This window comes from Antennarius striatus, chromosome 5 (assembly GCF_040054535.1).
Source record: "Antennarius striatus isolate MH-2024 chromosome 5, ASM4005453v1, whole genome shotgun sequence".
Lineage (NCBI taxonomy): Eukaryota > Metazoa > Chordata > Actinopteri > Lophiiformes > Antennariidae > Antennarius > Antennarius striatus.
In genome coordinates this window covers 23,133,846-23,156,162 of record NC_090780.1, presented here as the reverse complement: position 1 = coordinate 23,156,162, position 22,317 = coordinate 23,133,846, and the positions used below count along the sequence as shown (strand labels likewise).

The following is a 22,317-nucleotide window of genomic DNA, read 5'->3' as shown; positions in this document are numbered from 1 at the left end:
ATTCCATACTTGGGGTGGTTTTCATTCTAAATAACGAATCATGATGATTTATGACATCACAAAATGTTAAAAAAGGACCTCCGGATCAGGATGTCGGAAAGGAAGTAATCTGGAATCAGCATCTGGATCGGGATCTGCTACAAAAATAAAAGTAACCTTTCCTCATCCTAAAATCTCCCGTTTGCACAAAACTTCATGAGCATTAGTTGAGGTATCTTGCAGACAAACAAACAAATAAACAAACAACCCCACTGTTGTGGGGCTGAAGACTGACACCCAGTCCGGCACTGACTTCCCTGAACAGTGTGATCAGTCTGGCAGCTCGGCAGCCTGCCTGTACATGCCTGCTTCTGCGCTGCTGTCACCACACCTTCAGCCCCAAACCGCACCATTACGAAGCTCCACGACAGAGTTCCGACGCAGGCATCGCGATCCCCGCTGCGTAAATACGCAAAGGTATCACCCTAAACATATGGAAACACACGCGTAAAACGCACCACTCCAATTACGCAATTAAAGTCCCGGCAGGGAGATTTAAGGTCCGTCTCTGCCACCGGAGCGGGAGGTCCTCCCTTCACGTCAAGCGCTGCGCGTAAATTTGCTAAAGTGGAGTGGAATGAATGGCAGCAGAAAATGGAGCGGAGCCCGCGAAGGAATGCGCAAAACCAGCCTATAACCACCTCCCACTGGGCTGCCGGGGGAGCAGACACACGCTCAACCGAGCGATCGACCCCCCCCGTGTGGGATCCTCACCGCGACACCGACAGGATTTAAAGGAAAAGTCTGATTCATCGTGTTTGGAATAAATTCCGGCGTTGAGATGTTTGACCTTCCAGGATGAGGGTCAAACAGGTTCAACTGATGCTCAATTTCTTCGGTTTGACATTTTGTTGTTGTTGTTTTGTTTGTTTTTTTAGAAAAAAACGCGCACGTTATTAAAATAAGTTTTGATTTTTGCGAAATTATTGTAATCAGAGGAACTTGTTTTGTTTTTTAAAATTTTTTTTTAAAAGAAACCACCTGAGACAAACTCTATGAACTTCATACAGTCCCGCTCGGCATTTATTCCCCTCTCTCACTTTCCACCTGACATTAAATATAAAACTATAATTTATCGCGTCCAAAACGGAGTGTCATTTTCTTGAGGATGAAACTCCACCTGCATCTTGCTTTTAAAAAAAACGCGCTTTTCACCTGCAAGCAACTTTTTGTGAGTATCTTTGCAGAGGGATGGATGTAAGTAAGTTATTAAGTGCACGTGCATGTGTGTGTGTGTGTGTGTGTGTGTGTGTGTGTGTGTGTGTGTGAGAGAGAGAGAGAGAGAGAGAGAGAGAGAGAGCGAGAGAGAGAGAGAGGGAAAGTGTGTGTTTGATGGTTAACAATTAACCTGAGCGGCCACAGAGCTGATGGAGGGGAAACGCGACAGGAGAGGATGAGTAGACTGGAGGATGTGGAGGAAGTCAGGTGTAAATGAGTTAAAGTGTAGAAGAAGAAAGTGATGGAAACCAGTTTTCACATCAGGATTAAGGAAGAACAACTTACAGCCAGTTACTGGCGTTGGCCGAGAGGAGCGCGCAGCAGAGCATCAGGACGCACCGCAAAACATATTCCTCAGTCATCTCGAGGGAAAGATGGAGGCAAGGAAGGAGAAAGATGGAAATAATCCTGAGGTGGACAGGAGGGAGGGGGGAAACAAGCAACGTCCGGTCGGGTCCGGAGAAGGCTGTTAATCCATCGTCCCGCATCCAGTGGATGAGCCACCGGGGAGGGCGCGCAGCGTCACGGTCCGTCCAGCCGGTTTTTCCCCGATCCTCCTTTTGCCGGACGGTGAAGGGATGAAGAGGAGGAGGAAGAGGAGAAGGAGGAGGAGGTGGGGAGAATGGGAATCCTGATTCTCTGGCTCAATTGGTCCCTTCTTATTCAACTTGTTTGCCTTCCTTCTCAGCTGCGCGTTGACGCAAAGCCAGCCAGGAGAGAGAGTGCGCGCAAAGAGAATGTGGAATAAAAAATATAAAAAAAGGAAAGAAATGTTCGAGCTTTCAGGCGGTTCTTCCTCCTCTGTGGAGGTTTATCAAAGCGCTGCGTCCGGTTCCGTTGGAGGACAAGCGGGGCTCTCCTCAGGCTCTCTCCACACACACACACACACACACTCACACACACACGCGCACACACTCTGAGCGTAAATACGCACGGGTCCTCTCCACACACACCACCGTCTCTCGGTGAGTCTGGCAGAGAAGAGACTGTGTGCAGACTTTAGTGGAGGGGCGGTGCGAGGACATAGAGGTATGTCAGAGAAATGGGAGTTTTTTGGGAGGGGGGGGGATTGAGGGAGGCGGGTTTAATGCGCTGCTAAGGTAATACGTGTGTGTGTGTGTGTGAGAGAGAGAGAGAGAGAGAGTGTGTGTGTGTGAGAGAGAGAGTACACGGGACAATGTGTGTGTTTGAGAGGTCTCCTGGGAGGATGCAATAGCGCAGCCATTCACCAGCGCCCCCCCCCCCCCTCCCCAGCCACCCTCCACTCCTCTCCAACACACACATAAACACGCTCGCTTTCACTCACACGCCGCCCCCCCCCCAAAAAAAAAAAACCCCGCACACACACTTCTTGGCAGCACCTCACACTCCCTGTCACACACTCAACCAAATATTCTGCGGTCAACGGGCTATTTAAAGCTCGGCTGCTAAATGTCTGCATTTTAAAACCAGCAAATCCCAATAATAAGACGAACGTCAGCTCCACACGACTGATTGATGAAAACTTTGGGGGAGGATAATAATAAAAGGCGCGGCAGACGCGCGTCCGTCGCACCAAAACGGCGCAGCGTGACGCACCTGAACCTGGCGAGTTAAGAAAGACTCTTAACGTTATAATTTATTTACACAACAACAAAATTCACGCACTTTATTTATTGTGCGGCCGCAGAGGGACGTCCATAGGCACAAACGAGCTGTTCAAATCCGCAGGACTTTTATATTTAACTCCAGTGAGAATCCCAGTCAGTTTCCAAATATGTCAGACTGAATTAAGGAAGGGGAGGAAAGGTGTATAAAAAGATGCACAAACGTGTAGTGTGTTTCTAATAAACACGTTTGTTTCCGTCAGGAACCCGACATCGGATTCCTTCTGACAGTCCGTTCAGTTTGAATAAAACGATCGGATTAGAATAGATTGGAAATAGAGAAGAGATTTTCTTTTTTTAAAAGTCGTGTCAGCGTCACAAAGATCTGAACGCTGCGTTGAAGACAAGAATGTCCATGCGTGCACAGGAAATGACAAAACAACAAACAAACAAACAAACAAAAAATGCATAAGTGGATGAAAACATAAAAATATGCACAAACAAAGAAGTGGACAGAGACACAAATGAATGAACAAATATAAGGAAGCTATGATGTATCAAAGTATTCATCAAGAGATCAATAAACAAACTAATAAGTAAACAAATAATAAATTAAGTTTATCATGTTAAAGTAAAAATAACGAAGTTTTAAAACTACTCTGCTTCAATGTAGGTGTAAGATTAGAGAATAAAATAATGTGATTTAATGAACATCGTGAAAAGATGGAGGAAGCTGCTGCCACCTGCTAACTTGAGCGTCATGTTTGAACATTAAATTAAATTATTATTTTATTGTTGTTAAAGGTTAAAAGTTTAAACTTTATTTAAAATCCTACAAACAAACACTCCGACTGTCAGGTTTAACTTTAGAGAGGTTGGATGAAGGAATGATGCTGCATGGATTCAGTGATGATGAGTTGTTGTAACTCATGTGGTAAAGCAACACATGAGTGTGTGTGTGTGTGTGTGTGTGTGTGTGTGTGTGTGTGTGTGTGTGTGTGTGTGTGTGTGTGTGTGTGTTGGTGGTTGAGGTTCGGTTTAGTGTGCAGCTTAATCTCATTTCACTTTCACTTTTTAGGCAGCTAAGAATACACCCTGCTAAGGGTGTCCACACACACACACACACACACACACACACACACACACACACACGCAAACACACGTGTGATCCCTATAGCAGCAGGATTCAAACTAAATTAATCCATCAGTGGGAAATAAAAGTCAATCATGAGCCCAAACCAGGAGCAGCTGAACCCTGAGGATGTTCTCAGACAACAGGCTGTGAAGTTTCTCCTCATCTAGATGGAAACTACAGTTTCCTCCGAGGAGCCACAGAGTCAAAGCTTCCGGTCGAGCGGAGCGTCGCTGCTGTGGGAACCTGCTGACCTTCCATGGAACTGGCTTCAGCACCGGGACCGGGCTCAGATTGTCAGGGAGACTCAGACACACTGCTGCTGCAGCATGAAGCCACCACCTCCACATCCAGGAGGCCTCACAGGGGTCACATGAGTCTGGGATCAGCTGCTGATTGGTCAACTGGGGGGGGGGGGGTGTTACAGGTGATGCATCTGAAATGTATGAAAATATGGAAATTTGTCTTCAAGTCGGGATGTATTTATATTCAGTAAAACTGTACATTAGAAAGAGTAAAAAAAATAAGTTTTATTGCAAATATTTAACTGATTATCGAACTTTTTCATTTTCCAAATATTTTGTATGTAAATCATGAAACATTTTCAATGAATGAGTGAATTTTTGAGCAAAAAAACTCATGAAAGCAAACACCATCTTTTTAATTTGGACTTAAGTCAGATTCTTTTAACATCTTAAATGTAATAAAAACAAGAAGTAGTGAAATATAATTTTATATACAAAAATAGAACAAGCTTCAATTGATTTTCCTATTGTTTACTGAAAATGCAATGTGGCCTGGGACTTTTTAATCAAGCAGAAGAAGCCTCAAACAAACCAGTCCTGTAGGGGAGAGTAAACTGAAAATGTTTGGGACCGACGGCTGAGAGGAAAGTTTAAGGTCCAAGTAAAACGAACTCTATGACCTGATCTGTAACAAAGACACGCATGAAACCCGTGAGGTCAGAACCAAATGAGATTCTGGTGAAAAGTCATCTGTGTGTCAAATGATGAACAAATGACCCAATAACAATTTTTGTTCTCAATTTATCCACAGCTGAAAAAAGATAAACGACATTAGAAATGGGACAATTGTAAATCTGACAACTGTTTTTGTCATGCCTCCATCAAATAGTTCCCCATGGCGTATAGGGATCAAAGCTTAATGTATAAATGTACACACACACACACACACACACACACACACACACACACACACACACACACACACACACACACACAAAAGATGAACAGGTACGGACGGTGCGTTTTCTCACCGGACCCAGGGAAACCCGCTCCAAAGGGGTCATGAGAGAAAAAGGTCTTAGTCAGGACGTGTTACCCCAATGACCCCCCCCCCCCCGATCGCCATGGCAACAGGAGCTGGCACACACGCCCCTGCACAAAGGCGTTCTGGAAAGCACAGGTTTTATATTGCTCCTGGCTTTACACTCCTGTGCCATCACCCCGGTAACACTAATGCTGCTCGGACATCTAACATTTACTCTCCGGCGACACACACACACAGACAGGCGTGCGCAAATCAACACACACATTCTCACACACACAGACACACAGACACACACACACGGTGTGAAGAGATATGACATTACAGACAAGTCTCTTCCTCCTCAGATGGAGCTCATATATCACGCCGAGGAGGATGAGGAGATGTTTGAAGAAGAGGATGAGGAGGAAAAAGGTTAGCAGGGGTTTATTCCAGAGACGGTGTGAGTTGACAACGGATCATCCTGATCTCTTCCTCTTCTTGTCTTCATCTCTCCATCAGGACCTTTGACAGGATTCTCTTCCAGCAGCATCTTCATCAGTTTTTGTTCTCCTTGGCTCTCCTCAATCTAAGTCAGCTGATGCTGAATCTAAGTTTACGTAACTCGTGTCACATGAAGAAGATGACGCCATGGGCCGATGAAGAGCAAGAAATCACAGCTAGAGGTTTTACAATTTTGGTTTTTAGAAGTTTTCAGGTGCAGAATTTTCAGTTTAAGATCATTATTGGATATCTTTATATATTTAAACCTAAAAATTCCAGAATTAACAAGAAACTTTAACTCAAGTCTGTTTTGTTTTTCCTCTTGTGTTTGTTACTGATGAAATTTTGATGTAGATTCCAATAAATCTGATCCAGAATTATTATTTTTTAATCAAGTGTGACATTTTTCAATATTTTTTCCATTTCTCTTGGAATAATAATACATTTCCTTTATTTTGATGCAAAAAAAAATCCTTTAGTGTCTGCCAACTATTAGACAGATGTTTGCACATCTGTCTGGGTTCTAAAAAGGTTTGTTCTGAAGATGATTAGAAAGTAAAAAGGTTAACTCCTAAAAAAACAGGTCACACACACACACACGCACGCACACACACACACATGCACACACACACACACACGCACATTTCCAGTCCTTTTGTCTTTAAGCTGGATCAATACTATTCAATATTGACTGTAGATATGGACGATGACATCATTCACCTTTAATCTGTAAAGAGAAGTCATTTCTTATACTAAATAATCCAAAAATCTCATTTTCCTCCAAACACTTGAAAATAACCCACCAATAGAATCACCTAGTGCAACGCCGGCTTCACAAACACAATTAAGTGCCTTTTTAAGTTGTTTAAATCATTTTTTTCTCATATCTATCGACAAAAACGAGGAAGAACACGATGTTTTCTGATTTGTCGATTCTATTTCTTGATTGTAATTTATTGCTTTGTTGATATTTCTTAGTATTTTCAGACTATTCCTTTGCTTCAGTTATATTTTCCCCCTGATGAATCCACAAGTTGCTGCTTCTATAGTGACTAAATGAGGTTTGTGTCTTATTGTACTTCTAACTATAATCGATCATTTATTTCCCGTCGCTCAGATAAATCCAATTTCAATCGGACGGAACTTTGTTGTGTTTCTCTTCTTTCTATTTGTGCGTCATATCTAGCCAATAGTTACTGATTAGCCTGGGTTGGTGCGTCCCCTGACCCCTCCGGTGCCCTAGCCATTACACAAAGGTCAGAGGTGAAATGCCCCTTGGCCTCCCCCCTCCCTTCCTATACTTTCTTACCCTTCCTCCTCATCCTCCTTTTCATTTTATCCTCTTCTCTCCTTTAGAGGTTTTCACACGGTGGGGTTGAACAAGTTTCCTGGTGAAAGAGAAGGATGCAGTGAAGTAGAAGAGGATGATGTTGTGTGTGTGTGTGTGTGTGTGTGTGTGTGTGTGTGTGTGTGTGTGTGTGTGTGTGTGTTAGGTGTCACCAGGGCTGTCTGGGGTTAGTCCAGTAAATGAACAGCTGAGAGCGGTGATTTAGTCTGTATAAAAGCAGTCCAACTGTCATAACAAAGACAGCAGGCCAACCGGAGACAAAGAGGAGTCACCGGCCCCCAGGAGGCCTCCATGACCCCTTTGGACACACACACACACACACAGAGCACACACACTCCTACATAGACAATGGGGAGTCAATGGCGGGCTCCCAGAGGCCTTGCTAAGGGCCAGACTGAGCTTGGTTGAGAGGGCCCAAAAAGGCGTCCATTACAAAGCCTGGCAGGCGTCGCAGGAACAGCAGCAATCAACGGGTCGCCCTCGGGGCCCCCGCTGCCAACTTCGGTTGGTGCTGCAGGGTGATGCTGCGTCAGCAAATATCTGATGGAGTTACTCAGCAATATTTCCACTGCCGGGCATAAAAACACTCAAAGTTAGCAAAACCATCCTGCTAATCTCTTTTATTGAAGTTAGCACCTTAACAACTGTTTTTTTTTGGGATTTTTTTTTTAGTTTTTAGGTATATCACAAATCTGCCACTTTAAAAATACAATCATCACTATTCTTATTTGTATGTCTGCAGAATGAGAAAGGATTTCCTCATAGCCACAAACTCACAGATAACTGCTTTGCATTTTACTGTCTTTCAGCACGTTGTTTTGATCTGACTCACTCAGCTCGGTGGATTTGTTTTGATACGTCTGCTCTCCTATAATTTAATCAAATTCCCATCTCAGCCTTGACATCTTTTAAATCATCATAAAATAAATAAACTTTGGACAAATCTTAAATTCGAACGCGCCGAGGATACAATTATCTATTTCACTGATTCAACTTTAAAAGACAGCCTTTAAAGACACGTTATTTGCCGCGTTAAAGCAAAATATTTCTATGAATTTTGAGGTTTTTCTCTCAGCCAGTCTTCCGTCAGTCGGCTGTAGTACTGCCGGCTTCGCTAAAGGGGGGGGAGTGTGGCCCCTCCATCCTATTAGGCTCCGATTAATCAACCTTTTCTTCAGAGTCGAGGAGCGTGATGAGGAGAGGCATTGAGACCTCCGTCACCCCCTCGTCCCCTCCCTTCGCCTCCTCCACCCTGCTACCCATCCACCTGCTGTGGCTTTGTCTGTGGCTTTGGAGGAGCTTTTGCTTTCAGCAAAAAGCCAATACTGACCACACATTTCAGCCAACATACACACACACACACACACACACACATGCACACACTTGGGCTGGCATAAAGGCTGGAAAAATCAGTTGTGTGGAAATGCCATCGGAACAGGTTTTGACCATGAGGGGACACTTAAAGTCTCCCCCCAAAAAGTCATACTTGTGAAATGTTCTACGTTATGATTACAGACAGGGCGAGGCAAGTTTCAACGTAGGTTTTATGGGCTTTGGAGAAAAATTCTCCCACACCACAGTGGAATGATGGCATCCGAGACAAAAATAATTAAAACACAGTCCCGCATAGTTGGGTGGAATCTGATGAAATTATAATTAGACCTTGAAAATAAGTTTTTCTCTCCATGAGATTAACAAGCAGGAAGGAAGTCTGGAGACAATTTTGTCAGACAATGTGATATAAAGAGAACTTTATAGAAACAGAACTCGCCAACACGCCCTCGTAGCTTTCCAACACTTGTTACAATATTATGTCTCTCTATTATTATTACCAGATAAGTTTAGCATGTAAACACCCTAAACACAAAGTTACACTCGGGTTGCTTGGAGTCTTCAGGGCGATTGTGATTGAGGGAGTCTTCTCTGGGAAGAACCAAGATAAGTCACACCAGAGTGTCTGGGTACAGGTGGTGGTGGTGGGGGCGGCTGATGACTCTGCTGAGACTAAGGATGATAAGCTTGAGCCGATGTGATTGGTTATACTCTCGATCAATCAGAAGACCACAGGTCAAACTGTGTTGCCCAATCATGATGGAATGATGAGGGATAAGAGTGAGAAATTAATCTGAGGTAGAGGCAGGTGGGCTTTCTCGGCGTCGACTCCATCGGTGCCGGTTCTGGGTTTTGGTTGGACGTCTCTCCCCAAACTTTACTGGCTGTGATTTCCTCTGTTTCTATTGACAGAAGCCACAACTATAAATGTGTTTATTTCTCAGCAGCGAGTAGTTTCCTCTCCAGCTGGAAGAAAGTTGAAAAAATGTGAGTGTGAAGCTGCAGAAAGGTCCAGTTTCTCACATGAAGGTCAAGGGGAGAGCCCAATCACCCAATCCTTCACCCACAGAAATAAAAAACATAATTATTTATTTTGTTGTTGTTTTATTCATGTGTTTAGTTGTTGTGGATTCTCAGACAATCTTTGCAGGAGACTCCTCTGGAGGAATCGTCCACACGTCGACCTCTCCTCACACCTGTGGAGCGCTGGGAACAAAATACCCTACAGATGGGCAAAGTGTGTTTCAAGGTCAGGAAAATACCAAACCTTGTGATAACAAAAAGCTGATTGCTGCACAACCTCATAATGGAAGAGTTGTGTGTGCCTTCCAGATGTGTTGATTTTTGTTTTATTTAGCAAGAGAAAAGACCTTAGGATTAACTGTCCAGATAGAAAAGTGCACGTATGGATCATTTTCTTCACACAAACCTACCGCTCATCATGAACTCCTTTACTACTGAGAGTAAAATACATAAATAAACAACTAACAGAAACACTCAGACATGCACAAACAAGGTGACAAGCCTGCCTCTAAACCACAAGGCTCTCTATTGACAACTTTTCTATTCTTCACACTATGATTAAGACTGAAAAAATGGTTTGGAAATAAAAGACAACACAACTTTCCTGCTTCGTGCCCACATTCGAGCGCATGCACTCGCACACAGCTGCTACACGGAAATGCGCGCGCATACACATTCACTCATAACACACACACACACACACACATGCACACACAAACATACACACACAACAACGTGCTCAGCCATAAAACCTCTGGGCTCCAGAGACAAAAGCCTTGTCATGCTGTCGTGGGGTTCTGTCACTAATCCACACAGCTTTAGGGGTTGCAGACAGCAGACACACACACACACACACACACACACACACACACACACACACACACACACACACACACACACACACACACACACACACACACACACACACACACACACACACACACACACACACATGCATGCACAGTGTAGATCTATGTGAAAGAGAAATTCGACACACACACACACACACACACACACTGGACACAGACAGTGGTGTTGTGTTGCCAGCTGGCTGGGTGTTAAGGCCCAGCAGAGCTACTGGCGACAGGTTGGAGAGAGGAGATGGCTCACTAAGCCTAATCACACAGGGGAATTCTGTCTGAGGCACCTGACCAGTGTGTGTGTGTGTGTGTGTGTGTGTGTGTGTGTGTGTGTGTGCGTGTGAGTGTGAGTGTGTGTGTGCTCACTTACATGTAGTTTTACATTTGTATATGTGTGTATGTGTATGTGTGTGTGAACTCTGAATGAGGGCAGTCTTAATTGGGGCTTATCACCCCGAACGGGGCAGAAGGAGAGGTGCCAGGACAGGATTGGGGGCGTCTGATCAGAGTTGGGGTTGAATGAGAGGTCGAATGGGGGGTAGGAAAGGGGCATAATGAGTCATCCGGATTCTTACTGTTGAAGCCACACACACACACACACACACACACACACACACACGCACACACACACACACAGCCGGAAAACATATTCCATACTCTGAACCAACTCCATCCCATAAAGCTCAGCATCAATTGCTCTGATCTGCACATCAAAGATAGAAGCAAATGTTTGATGTTCATCTGTAGAACCCATCGTGTTTCAACACGATGGAATGATGGTAAAGGATACCGGCTGACGTGTCAATGATCTTCTCTGACCTCTACAAGCCCAAAACGAGCACAAATAATTCCTCAGTAAACAGATTTGTTGTTGAATTAGGAGTAGAAGAATATCATCGACAAAATGCAAAGAGACCGTCCAGTCCAACTTTGCCATGGCAGCAATTTGGAAAAGTAAAATTGCACTCAATCATACAGTAGTATAGTATTAGCTGTGTTAGCTTCCAAGAGCTAAAGACACTTGAAAGTCTCTTGCAAACACTTCTGACTACTCTCTTCTCAAGGCCGGTTTAATGAATTTTGAAGCAGGCATTGGTTGGTAGCTGTGGTTCACGGACATTTCTTCTCCTTTCCAAAACCAAAATATAGCCCTGAAACTTTTGGGCTTATGTTTTGAAAAGTTTTGGATATACAGTTGCCCTCGATGTCATGTTAACATGTCAAAGATGAACCAATAAAGCTCCTTTTTATTGTCTATGAGTCAAAATGGATGCTGTGCTTGATGAGGACAGTGTTGCTCTTTAATTTTTCGTCTGTTTGCCAGGTGACGTCAGGGTTAACTTGTAGCTTCTATCCTTTTAACCTAAATTATGTACTTTTCTAAAGAAAGTATACTCTTCATTGAACTAAAGCATAAAGAATGCTTGTAGAAAGACAGATACTTCATTGATCATGGTCTAAATCCAGGCATCCAGTTGTGTTTCAGACAATACCGAACGTATTCTATAACAGTGGTTTGTTTCTGAAGGACTCAATGATACGGGATGAGGTTCTGGAAGAGCTTTAGCATCGCACACCCCATTCTTTTCGCGAATTCCTTTGGTCAGGCGCCGACATTTTTGTGAACAGAGGTGGAGAAAGAAGGGAAAGAAGAAGTAGATATTTTAGAGTTCTGTCTGGAATCGAGCATCTGGCGAGCCTCGCTCAAATCACAAGACAGATTTATTGATTTTCAGTTTTGCCTTTCAACAGTTCCTCTTTCATTCTGCCACAATTTGCGAGGACTGTCATGGACAAATGATTGTGAGATAAAAACAAGTTGTTGTCATTCCTTTTAGCATTAGCAATCCCATGTTAGACAATACAACTACATCACCTCCTTTATTTTCCCAGCACTCCCTCCATTAAGCATCAAGTCCCTAAGCTTATGAAAAAAAAAAATGATGAAAAAAATGAAACTCTACATAGAGAAAGTTTCCGTCATATCTTTATCTTGCTTTGCTGGCACCAGAATTTCTCTTTCCTTTGTCTTCCTCTTTGTTTAATGTTATATGATGTTCTATTTTATTTTATATATTATCCACCTACAGGCATTGAGCCAAATGTCTGTCAGAGTTTCGCTCTGCCAAGGAAGTTTTGTTTTATGAGGGTAGGTTACGACCCAAAGAACAGTCTGTTCAGATTTTGGTTTTGATCCAGATCTACATACAGAATCTTTATAAGGATTATTCTTTACCACTGCAGGATGGGGGCAATTACAGGATTGCTTTTAACTTCTTCACAGATAATGCCCTCAATGCAAAGACAAAAATTTAACATTGATATCTTGATAATCTTGAAACCAAGTCAAATTCCCGACCTGATGCTGCTGAATGTTTAAAGAAAGTACAGCGCATGGTAAGTTTGCTAACAAATAATAAGGCATTCATTTCTGTTTCAATCAGGAGAGGAATGTGAACTGATTAAAGATGAATGTTTATGTGATAATTAGTAAGTAGATCTTTGACAGTTTTCAACAAGATTGCAGTTGTAGCGTATTAGCCCAGAGATGGAGCAGCATAAAACTCCAACAGAGTCTAGGAGTCTTTATTGGTGGTGGTGGTGATGGCCGATGACTCTGCTGAGACTAAGCTGCCTTTAACAGTCAAAAACCTTGAGCAGATCCAGGATTCAAAGTGGGCCACTTTCTGCTGTTGTGGTGAGAAAGAGATAGCTGAAGTGATGGAGAAATTGTAAGAGAGACAAAGAAATAGGTGTCACTTTCTTTGTCTTTTTCAGGCATATAACACAGTAATCCTACTTTTTTTCTGCAAAAATCATATCAAAAACACAATTTTTATGTATGCCCTAGATTTGAGGAGGGTCTCTTTACTCCATAAGCTCGAGGGTACGTCCAGCTGGGTTCAATAATCAACTGCACACTGCACCGTTTCTTGCAGAGGTCAGATGTGCTACGTTAAAGTCGATTGGTTCCCTTAGCCTGGTTTAATGGAATAACCAGCTAGAGAAAAAAGTATAATTAGTTTTAAAGACATCATTGAAAAATATGTAAATGTTTGTCCATTCCTTTGCCTACATAGCAGAGAACTGTATTTGTAGGCTCTACAGGTCTACTACATCCGCTTACTTGGATACCCGATGTAGTACACATTCCAGAACAGACAGTGGAATCACATGTTATTCAGTAATACTCCATAAAATGTGTAAGCCATCATGTTCACATGTGCAGGCAATGTGTTCCATCTGCATATAGAGTATGCATGCAGCTCAGGACAAAAAAGTGTGCACTGATGACACAAATTCCTAATATGCAGATCCTTGCAGCGAATCACACAAGTGTCGACTGTCGGCTTGTCCGTTCTAGATGGACTACAGTTGCTGTGCTTCGTACAGGCGAACTTCCCCAGCTGAGAAGTTCCTCATTTACACATCAGCTGAGTTAACTCACCATACAATCGTGCAGCTCGGTCGTATCTTTCATCTCACGTCTGCGCAGGCATAGATAACAGCTCTGGCTCAGGTGATCAGAATCAAGCTAGAACTTACTTATGCTAACGTAAAACAGAGGCTTACACTAATTTGCGTTAACTTCTCAGTTACACCTCAGGTCCTGCCCTTCAACCTTTTATCCTGACTTCATTTTCACCTATTGGCTTCAGCCCCTCAATCTTGACACCCCAGACTCAAAAGAACGGCCATTATGATTCTGCCCTGTGGTCCAACTCTGTCATTGCCTCATCCTACTTCCAATATGGTTATGATTAATCACTCTACCAGTAATCGGAGTGCCCCTCTTCCCCTCCGTTCCCTCCCTTTTCTACCATGGGATCCAGATGACTGTCTGATGTTGGGGCACGAGACAATAGGATCCAGATGCGTGATCGATGGAGGATGGACAATGCTCATAAGTGGCGAGGCATTGTGGTTTCGAGTTACACGCATAAGGTCCCGTCCGCTGGCCTAGCATGCCTTTTGGGTGCAAGGGTGATTAATGGGACTTTACTGGCAGTGAGCAGGGACCGGTTTCCGCTCTGACGCAGATATAGAACAATACGTTGTATACAGACCATGCACACTTTGCGTCATTAAAACATTATTTGTTTTGTGTGCATATGAAAGCGGGGACGCTGGCCATGGAAATCCCACGTGAGCCCCTGCCGTCGACGTATAGAGTGGATATGAAGTGTTGTGAGAGGGTGGAAACGACGCCAGGACACAAGAATGATGACACGCCGAACGTCGGCGTGGGTGTTTAGCACTGGCTGGAACATCGTAACGCATACTGTAAGTCAGATGATCCACAGACGAACGAGATACCATCATGTAAACGATCATCTGGAAGAGATCACCACCGTTGCGCGTTCATGCTTAAGCAATGCCCTACGCCGGACAAATTCACCGCAAATTAATGACTGATAACCGCCTCTGCGCCGTCATTCTTCGACTTCTTCGACTCCATACGCCATCGCATCAATCTCGTTCTCCGTGCCTCGTGTTTCTCTCTCGACCCCGCTCGTTTGTCTGGATGAAAAAGCTTGAGAGCAGAGCCCTGCTGTCTCTTGAGCGTAGGCCTGGCCGTCGTACAGCGCTGTATATGGCATGCGCGGAGGGTCATATGCTGAGCAGATGTGGTCTTTGTGGAATCTTTGGGTGGCTTCGCATGCTATCTGATGATAAGCAGCGGATCAGATCGGATCGCAGCAGACTCCCTACTTTTGTTTCCATTTGCGTTGAATTTGTCTGATTTGTCTCGTCGCTGGTGTTTTTCATGTATACTGCACGCCGGTGCAGTCCGTGTGGAAAATATGTCCCGTAATAAGCAGCATGTTGTGGATTAGTCATCAGATATACATCCAGTCGAGCTCCAGACAGGCATCCAGGACTGAAACGTGCAGCAAAATGTTGGACAAAGGTTACGCTTTTCCATATGATTTATCGACAGCGGCGCTACGTTTCTACGCCCCAACATTGTGTTTCATGCATTTCCTTGTTACTAAGATGCTGTATACACTAATGCCCTACTTGTGCACCCATTGGTGCGTTTCGCCAACAATGACCCAGCCCTTTATGAAGACCTTTTGAGATGGTGCTAATATGTCTACTTACTCCCACCCCTCTATCTTGCCTTCAAGTCACGCCGCCAAGCAAAACAGTTCACACAAGCACGCACTCAGACGCCGCACCGCGGATTACCATAGATATCACCCTAAGTGGCGGGTATTAAAAATACAATAGCCTGAATCAACACGGAGTGATTAAAGTCTCACGGCGAGGGAGGAATCCTGGCACAGAGTTTTAACGCTAGAACCACAGACGCTCCCCAAGGTGAAGTCACCACCAAGGTCTCACCGGCTCTATTTCGTGGCTTTCCGCCGTTCTTATTATTTTGTAGCGATTTAGCCAGTTTTAGATGGACAGAGGTGACGGCCTCTCCCGCTCAGGCTGCATGAATTTCTGGAATAATACCGATGGAATCTTCCAAAAAGTTACCTTATACGGTCAAAAATAAAGGATTTGCAGCACTCTCAGCTTTCACACATGGCAGGTAGCCTGACAGATGCCCATTTACCTCCAGGAAATGGAAGTAAATGGGCATCTGTTGTGAGCATTATATTTATATATATCTAACTGTAATGTTATCTAAAGCTGTTTTCAATCAATCCGCCGGACTTTCAGAAAGATTTTTGAAGATGTTTCGCCTCTCGTCCAAGAGGCTTCTTCAGTTCTGATGTTGGCTGGTCTTGTCCCAGTTTGTAATGTTTAGATTAGAATTTGAAATTCCTTAAATCATAGAAATCATTTACTTGGACTGGATTTTCAGAAGGAATCTGCGATTCCTGATAAAAATTGGAAATAATTCATTTGAATTGAATTAATTAAAATTGAAATTGAAATTTCAAATATGACAATTTCTAATGCTGCTGAGCTAATGGAAGACAGAGCAGGTGTATAACCCTGATACATGAATATGCCTCGCTCTCTTTAGCTCAAGGTGCTAATGCTAATAACTCCGCTAACCTGCTATTTCAATGGGATTCGATGAACTAAAATAAAAATCCACCTTCCTCTTGTCGTCGTGGGTGGGTTCAGGAGGTGACCCGGTATCTGTGTGACTCGGCTGAGTATGTGTTTTGGCTTGCGTGCGGCCTCGAGCGGGTGGGGTGTGTGTGTGTGTGTTTGTGTGTGTGTGTGTGTGTGTGTGTGCGCGAGGTCATTCTATGTTTTGGGGTCACTCTGAGGGTCCCAGATGGAATTACCACCCATCTACAGTGCAACTACACACACACACACACACACAAAAAGACATGTATGACAGACTCACAGTGGGTTCCAACTGGTCCCAGTTTGACGTGACCACCAACCCACTGCAGATCAATCACTTCATCCTGACACCGCACCTCCGTTAGCAGCCCAGCAGTGACTGTGTCAGTAGGTGTGTGTGTGTGTATGTGTGTGAATCTCGCCACCCATGATGGCGATTATGGTCTTGAGAATCCGCCTCAGGCCTTCTGCGCCTATACGTGTGTGTGTTTGTGTGTTTAGGTCCCGGTCATGGCACCCTATCTCTCTTTGTTAACACCCCACCCCCTTCGCCCTCTTCTCCCTCATCCAGATGTGGAACTGCACTGGTGAAGGTGTGCATGTGTGTGTGTGTGTGTGTGTGTTGTGATGTTTCTGCGGTGTCTGTGTTAAGTTGTGTGATGTTATCTGTGCAGTTGTGTATGACTGGTGCTGCTGCTGGTGAGGATGAGGAGTGTTTTGGGGCTGCGGGGCAGCTTTAGGATGACGGATGTGTTGTGAGCAGCGTTGAGGGACACCTGAGACAGAAGGTGGATCAGATGGACGTTTCTCCATCAGTAAAGTGTCACTCACAAACACACACACACACACACACACAAACACCAGTACAGAAGAGCAGCAATGAGATGAAATGGGGAGAGACAGAAAGAGAGAGAGAGGGTTGGATTTTCGTGTCAAGTCGGAATGTGTATGTTCGGCAGGTGAAAAATGGGGAAGCTGTTTTGTAGACAGAACGAGTGTAATTAGTACCACACACACACACACACACACACACACACACACACACACACACACACGCACGCACGCACGCACGCACGCACACGCGTAAGCATTCACAGAGGAGTTCAAAAGTTTTTCATACAGGGATTCATCGTCAGCATCCAGTTTTTCTTTGTTTTATGCTTTCTATATATCCATTACTTTGAAGGTCAAGACTTTAGACGTAGAAATTGTTAAACTTCTAAAAAGGATTCCTCGCCACGGGTGCATTTCAGAAATTTTTTTAGATGCATTTCAGAGAAAGTGTTTCAATTTCCAAAATTAGAATAACATCATGTTGCATTCACCACAGAAAAGACAGAAAAAAAATCCAACCTTTAAATGTTCCTAGACGGCTAAAAAAGCACCGGTTTGGTTCTCGGTTGTTGAGCGTAGAAAATCTTTTTAACCGTTTTAACTGTTTTTTGAGTCGACACAAAAACCCCCTGGCATAAAAATGTCAGCCGGACTGAAGCGGAGCGGCAGAAAGAGGAGGACGGAGGGTTACAAATTCTCTACAAATTGGCTCTGGTTCAGGACACAGAAGCCTGCCGATGACAGACGTTGGGCCTCGCAGGCCAACAAAGCTGCCGGAGCTGACATTTTCAAGCTATTTGATTTCCACGTCTTCTTCTTCTTCTTGTTCTTCTCTGTTTTCAGTGTTTTCATTTTTATTTGCTCGCCGCTGCTTCACACACTCTCATTATCGCATTCCTGTTGTCAGGTTTGCTGCAGCTCTTTTCTCTCCCACCTCCTGGCGTCCCGGCCCGGTCACATCCATATCACGGTGACACAGCCTCATTCACCAGCGGACACCTGACACTGAGCCGCTGCTCTCACACACGGATTAACACTGGCATTCCTCCATCCATCGCTTCATCCCTCTCCTCCCTTCTTTTTCACCACATTTCTTACCTTTTCCTACTTCTTTTTCTTGCCAGATTGACTTGTTTCTTTTGCTGCCTACTTCTTTAATCGTCATTCTCTTCCTTAATTCCTCACCATTTCTTGCTCTTCTTGCTTGCATTCATTCAACCCTACCTGGTTCCAGTCTTCTCTACCTTCTCCTTTGCTCCTCAATCCTTTTTTTTTGTTCAGAGTCTTTCTCCTCATTCCATTCCACCTCCATTTCCTTTCCTTATAGGTTTTCCTGTATTGTTCTTTTCTTATTTTTGTCTTTCTTTGCAATTCTTCTCCGTTTCCTGTGGATGGATTACCTTCTCCTGATTGGAGCATTTTGATGCCCATTATGCACAACACTTTCGTTCATTCATTTCCCTCCTACCCCCCAGAAAACAACTAGTACTCCAGAGCTGAAATGAAGAGTTGCTTTTGATGCCATAATTGATCAGTTGAGGAAAAATATGTTTTTAATGGTTTCGTTAATGTTTTTAAAGAACAAATGCCAAAAAAAGAGAGAAAACTCTGGTAACGCCCTCAAACAAATTGAGACTTGTTGTCCAAAGACGTATTTCGAGACTGAAATATACTGAATTTCTGAATTTAATTTTCTGTTCTTATGTATTTATTTATTGCCTCTCACTTTAAACACCCCATACCCCTTCCTGCAGCTCCACACAATACAGTGGAAATGAGTTGGTTAATAAGGAGAATTAAGTTTAATCACCTGCCATATTCATGACCCTGGTCGTATTAACTCCAATTGCCCCACTGGACATTTATGCACACGCACACGCACGCACGCACACACACACACACACACACACACACACACACACACACACACACACACACACACACACACACACACACACACACACACACACACACACACACACACACACACACACACACACACACACACAGTCTTGCGGGGTCAAATTGAAATGGGAAGTGTGCTTGGATGCAGTGTAGCAGCCAACCCGCCCTTTACCTTCCCCTGAGTATCTCCTATAAAGTCAAACGTCACATCCCCCTCGCCGAATACACACAAGCGTTCTTCACATTTGCGCACAAATGTAAAAAGAACATGTGAAGAAAATTATATCCATACCTTCTCTTCCTCTAAACTTCCACTGCTGCACACGTCTGGGGATTAAAGTCGAAGGGATGTTGGAGTAAAAATGTGGTTGTTGCAGGAAACACAAAAACACCTGTTACGTTAGCCACGCTAACAACGTAGCTGCAGGAATGCTATGTGATTCATCGTTTTATTAGAGAAAGTTTTTATGCATTCATGTCTGAACTGATGAAAAACAAACAAAGTGAATTTATGGAAATATAAATTTGTCACCTGACTGCTGCAGCTGCTGGAGGTTAAAGGAAACGACTCCGTCTCATCACCTCTCCGTTTGTCTGTCAGTACCTGAGCCATCTTCTGCGATCTTATCGCTCAATTACCGCGCCGAGCGCATTCCTGTTCGCCGTATACACACATGCACGCACACACACCTTGTGCGTCCAATGCAAAACAACTTGGAGTGAAGCTCTGCAACGCCGTCCTCACATTAATCTCAGCCGTGACTTAATGGCTTCACATTTTTCTTGCCGAAGCACAAATAACATTTTAACATCATGTTGCAGCCAGGATGACTTTGTCAGATCGTAAAAAAATGCTTTTGCACCGCTCCATATTTCATAGGTTGCATTAGAATCACGGCGGCACGCAACCGTCGCATTCACACACTCTTTTCTCACACTCATTGAAAACAGCACACTTACATTTGCTGGGCTCTCGCGAACAAATGAATCTCACTCATAAAAGATTTGGAATTCTTGCTGGATGACTCATGTTTCATGTGTAAGAAATGTCACAGAGCATGACACACACACACACACACACACACACACACACACTCAGACACACACACACACACACACACACACACACAACAGAACCCTTAAGCACATGTATGCACTCAGGGACCATTCTGACGCGTGAGAGCTCTCCAAACTGTAATAACACTCTGCTACTCGCTATGAATCATTAGAATATCCAGAAACAGACTATGTGTCCATCAGTGTGTGTGTGTGTGTGTGTGTGTGTGTGTGCCACATACTGTGAATCAATCATAGAAGGGACTGACAAAGGTTTCGTGGGAACCGCAAAAGCAGGGTGGACACCTTTAGCTGGAGTAAAACCAGCCAGCAAGATTTAATAAAATAAAGATTTAGGGACACACACACACACACACACACACACACACACACACACACACACACACACACACACACACACACACACACACACACACACACACACACACACACACACACACACACACACACACACACAAAAGCTCACAAATTGTTATTTTATTGCCATATTAAATAGAGGCACAATTCGGCCCTGGATGTAATTTTTAAGGGGTTAATGAGACATTTTTTAAAAATTTAATCTTCACTTAAAGGCATTAAACTAACAGCTTAGAGAATGTAATTCAGATTAATGACATTAGTGATTCATTAGATAATGATTATGTCGGCTGAACACCACAGCGCTGCTGTCTCCGAAGCAGGCAGTGAATTATCTGTGAGTAAAAGACGACCTCTACGATAAAAACAGGCCCATGACTCACCAGCATGAGGAACTCCACCTTCTGTCGCGCCCCAGCGGCTCTTAGCGCCAATCATGTCGTTCCTCTCATTGATTTAAACTTCATTGTGGTGAATTATTATGATTCATGAAGTGATTTATTTGGTGGAGCTGCAGGTGAGAAGGTTCTGGGTTCAAATCCACCAGCGGACCAGGTGGATTTCTATACTGAGAAAAGCCGCTGTTTGTTTTCAAAATCATTTTGGTTTCATTTATATTTTACAAAATAAAAGTATTTGTATTGATCCACATGTTGGAACACCTAAGCTGTTGCCGGTTCATCTAGTTGCCATCAAATAAAGCTTGCCGAACACAACGAAGCTGATCTGACGCTGATGCTGATGATGATGATGACATCAAACAAACCCCAAGCAGTCAAAAACAATCCCGCATGTCAGGAGTTTCCAGACGTTCATTGATTAATTGCACGCATTCCTCTCTCAGAGTACCAAACACACATGAGTAGCAGTATCAGAGGTCAGCATCCAATCAGGACCCAGCGTTGGGCAGTCTGTGTTTAAATCTGTCCGTGAACTTATGGACACCTGTTAGCTATCCTTCCAATACAAATATCTTCTCTCTCTCTTTTCCTTGACTCTCGTCTGCCCACACCGACCTACACGCACACACACACACACACACACAGACACACAGACACACACACACACACACACACACACACACACACACACACACACACACACACACACACACACACACACACACACACACACACACACACACCATGGTTTTACATGAGAAAATGTCTCCCTCTACATTTCTGACCTTGTGCCCCAAACAAATCCTGAATTAATTAAAAAGGGAAATCCCAATGGTCCCCGGGCAGACAAATACACACACACACACACACACACACACACACACACACACACACACACACACACACACACACACACACACACACACACACACACACACACACACACACACACACACAGATTGAGTGTCTCTCACCGTTGTTGCAGTGGTTAAGGATTAGTGGAGCTTGTTCTATGATGGGAGCGTTTCCAAGCTGCCAGAGAGTGACGGAGCTTAAGCATTAGAAGCATTTAGTTTTGACTTTTAGAGCCCAGCTTCCTCCAGTTTTTATGCACTTTGACAAAAAAAAAAATTAGCTTGATAGATTTTTAGCGATAAGAATTAAAGACCGCACACAAAACAATTTCTAATTCCTAAATGGAAATCACTGAGCCGACATCACTTCAGCCACTTAGGGAATTAAAAGATTCTTCACAGAATCTCACATCCTATTTGTTACCAGTGTACACCATGATAATGACAAGCTCCTCCCACACACACACGTTATTTATAAGAGGATGGGTATTAGACGTTTACAGCTAGAGGTTATTAGAATTATTTCTGTAAGGACATCT

General features: G+C 43.8%; 1 protein-coding gene across 2 annotated transcripts in view; it reads right to left on the bottom strand.

Annotated features, from left to right (window-relative positions):
* wnt4 (wingless-type MMTV integration site family, member 4) overlaps nt 1-22,317 on the bottom strand; it is a 60,825-nt gene that overhangs the window by 13,935 nt on the left and 24,573 nt on the right. Inside the window, exon 1 of one of the 2 annotated variants that reach the window (XM_068315105.1) lies at nt 1,543-2,210. The exons of the other annotated variant lie outside the window; for it this stretch is intronic. Coding sequence (XP_068171206.1) covers nt 1,543-1,745 — 203 coding nt within the window. The 5' untranslated portion in view covers nt 1,746-2,210. Of the gene's footprint in view, nt 1-1,542; nt 2,211-22,317 lie in introns of those variants that run through there. 2 annotated transcript variants of the gene reach the window in all.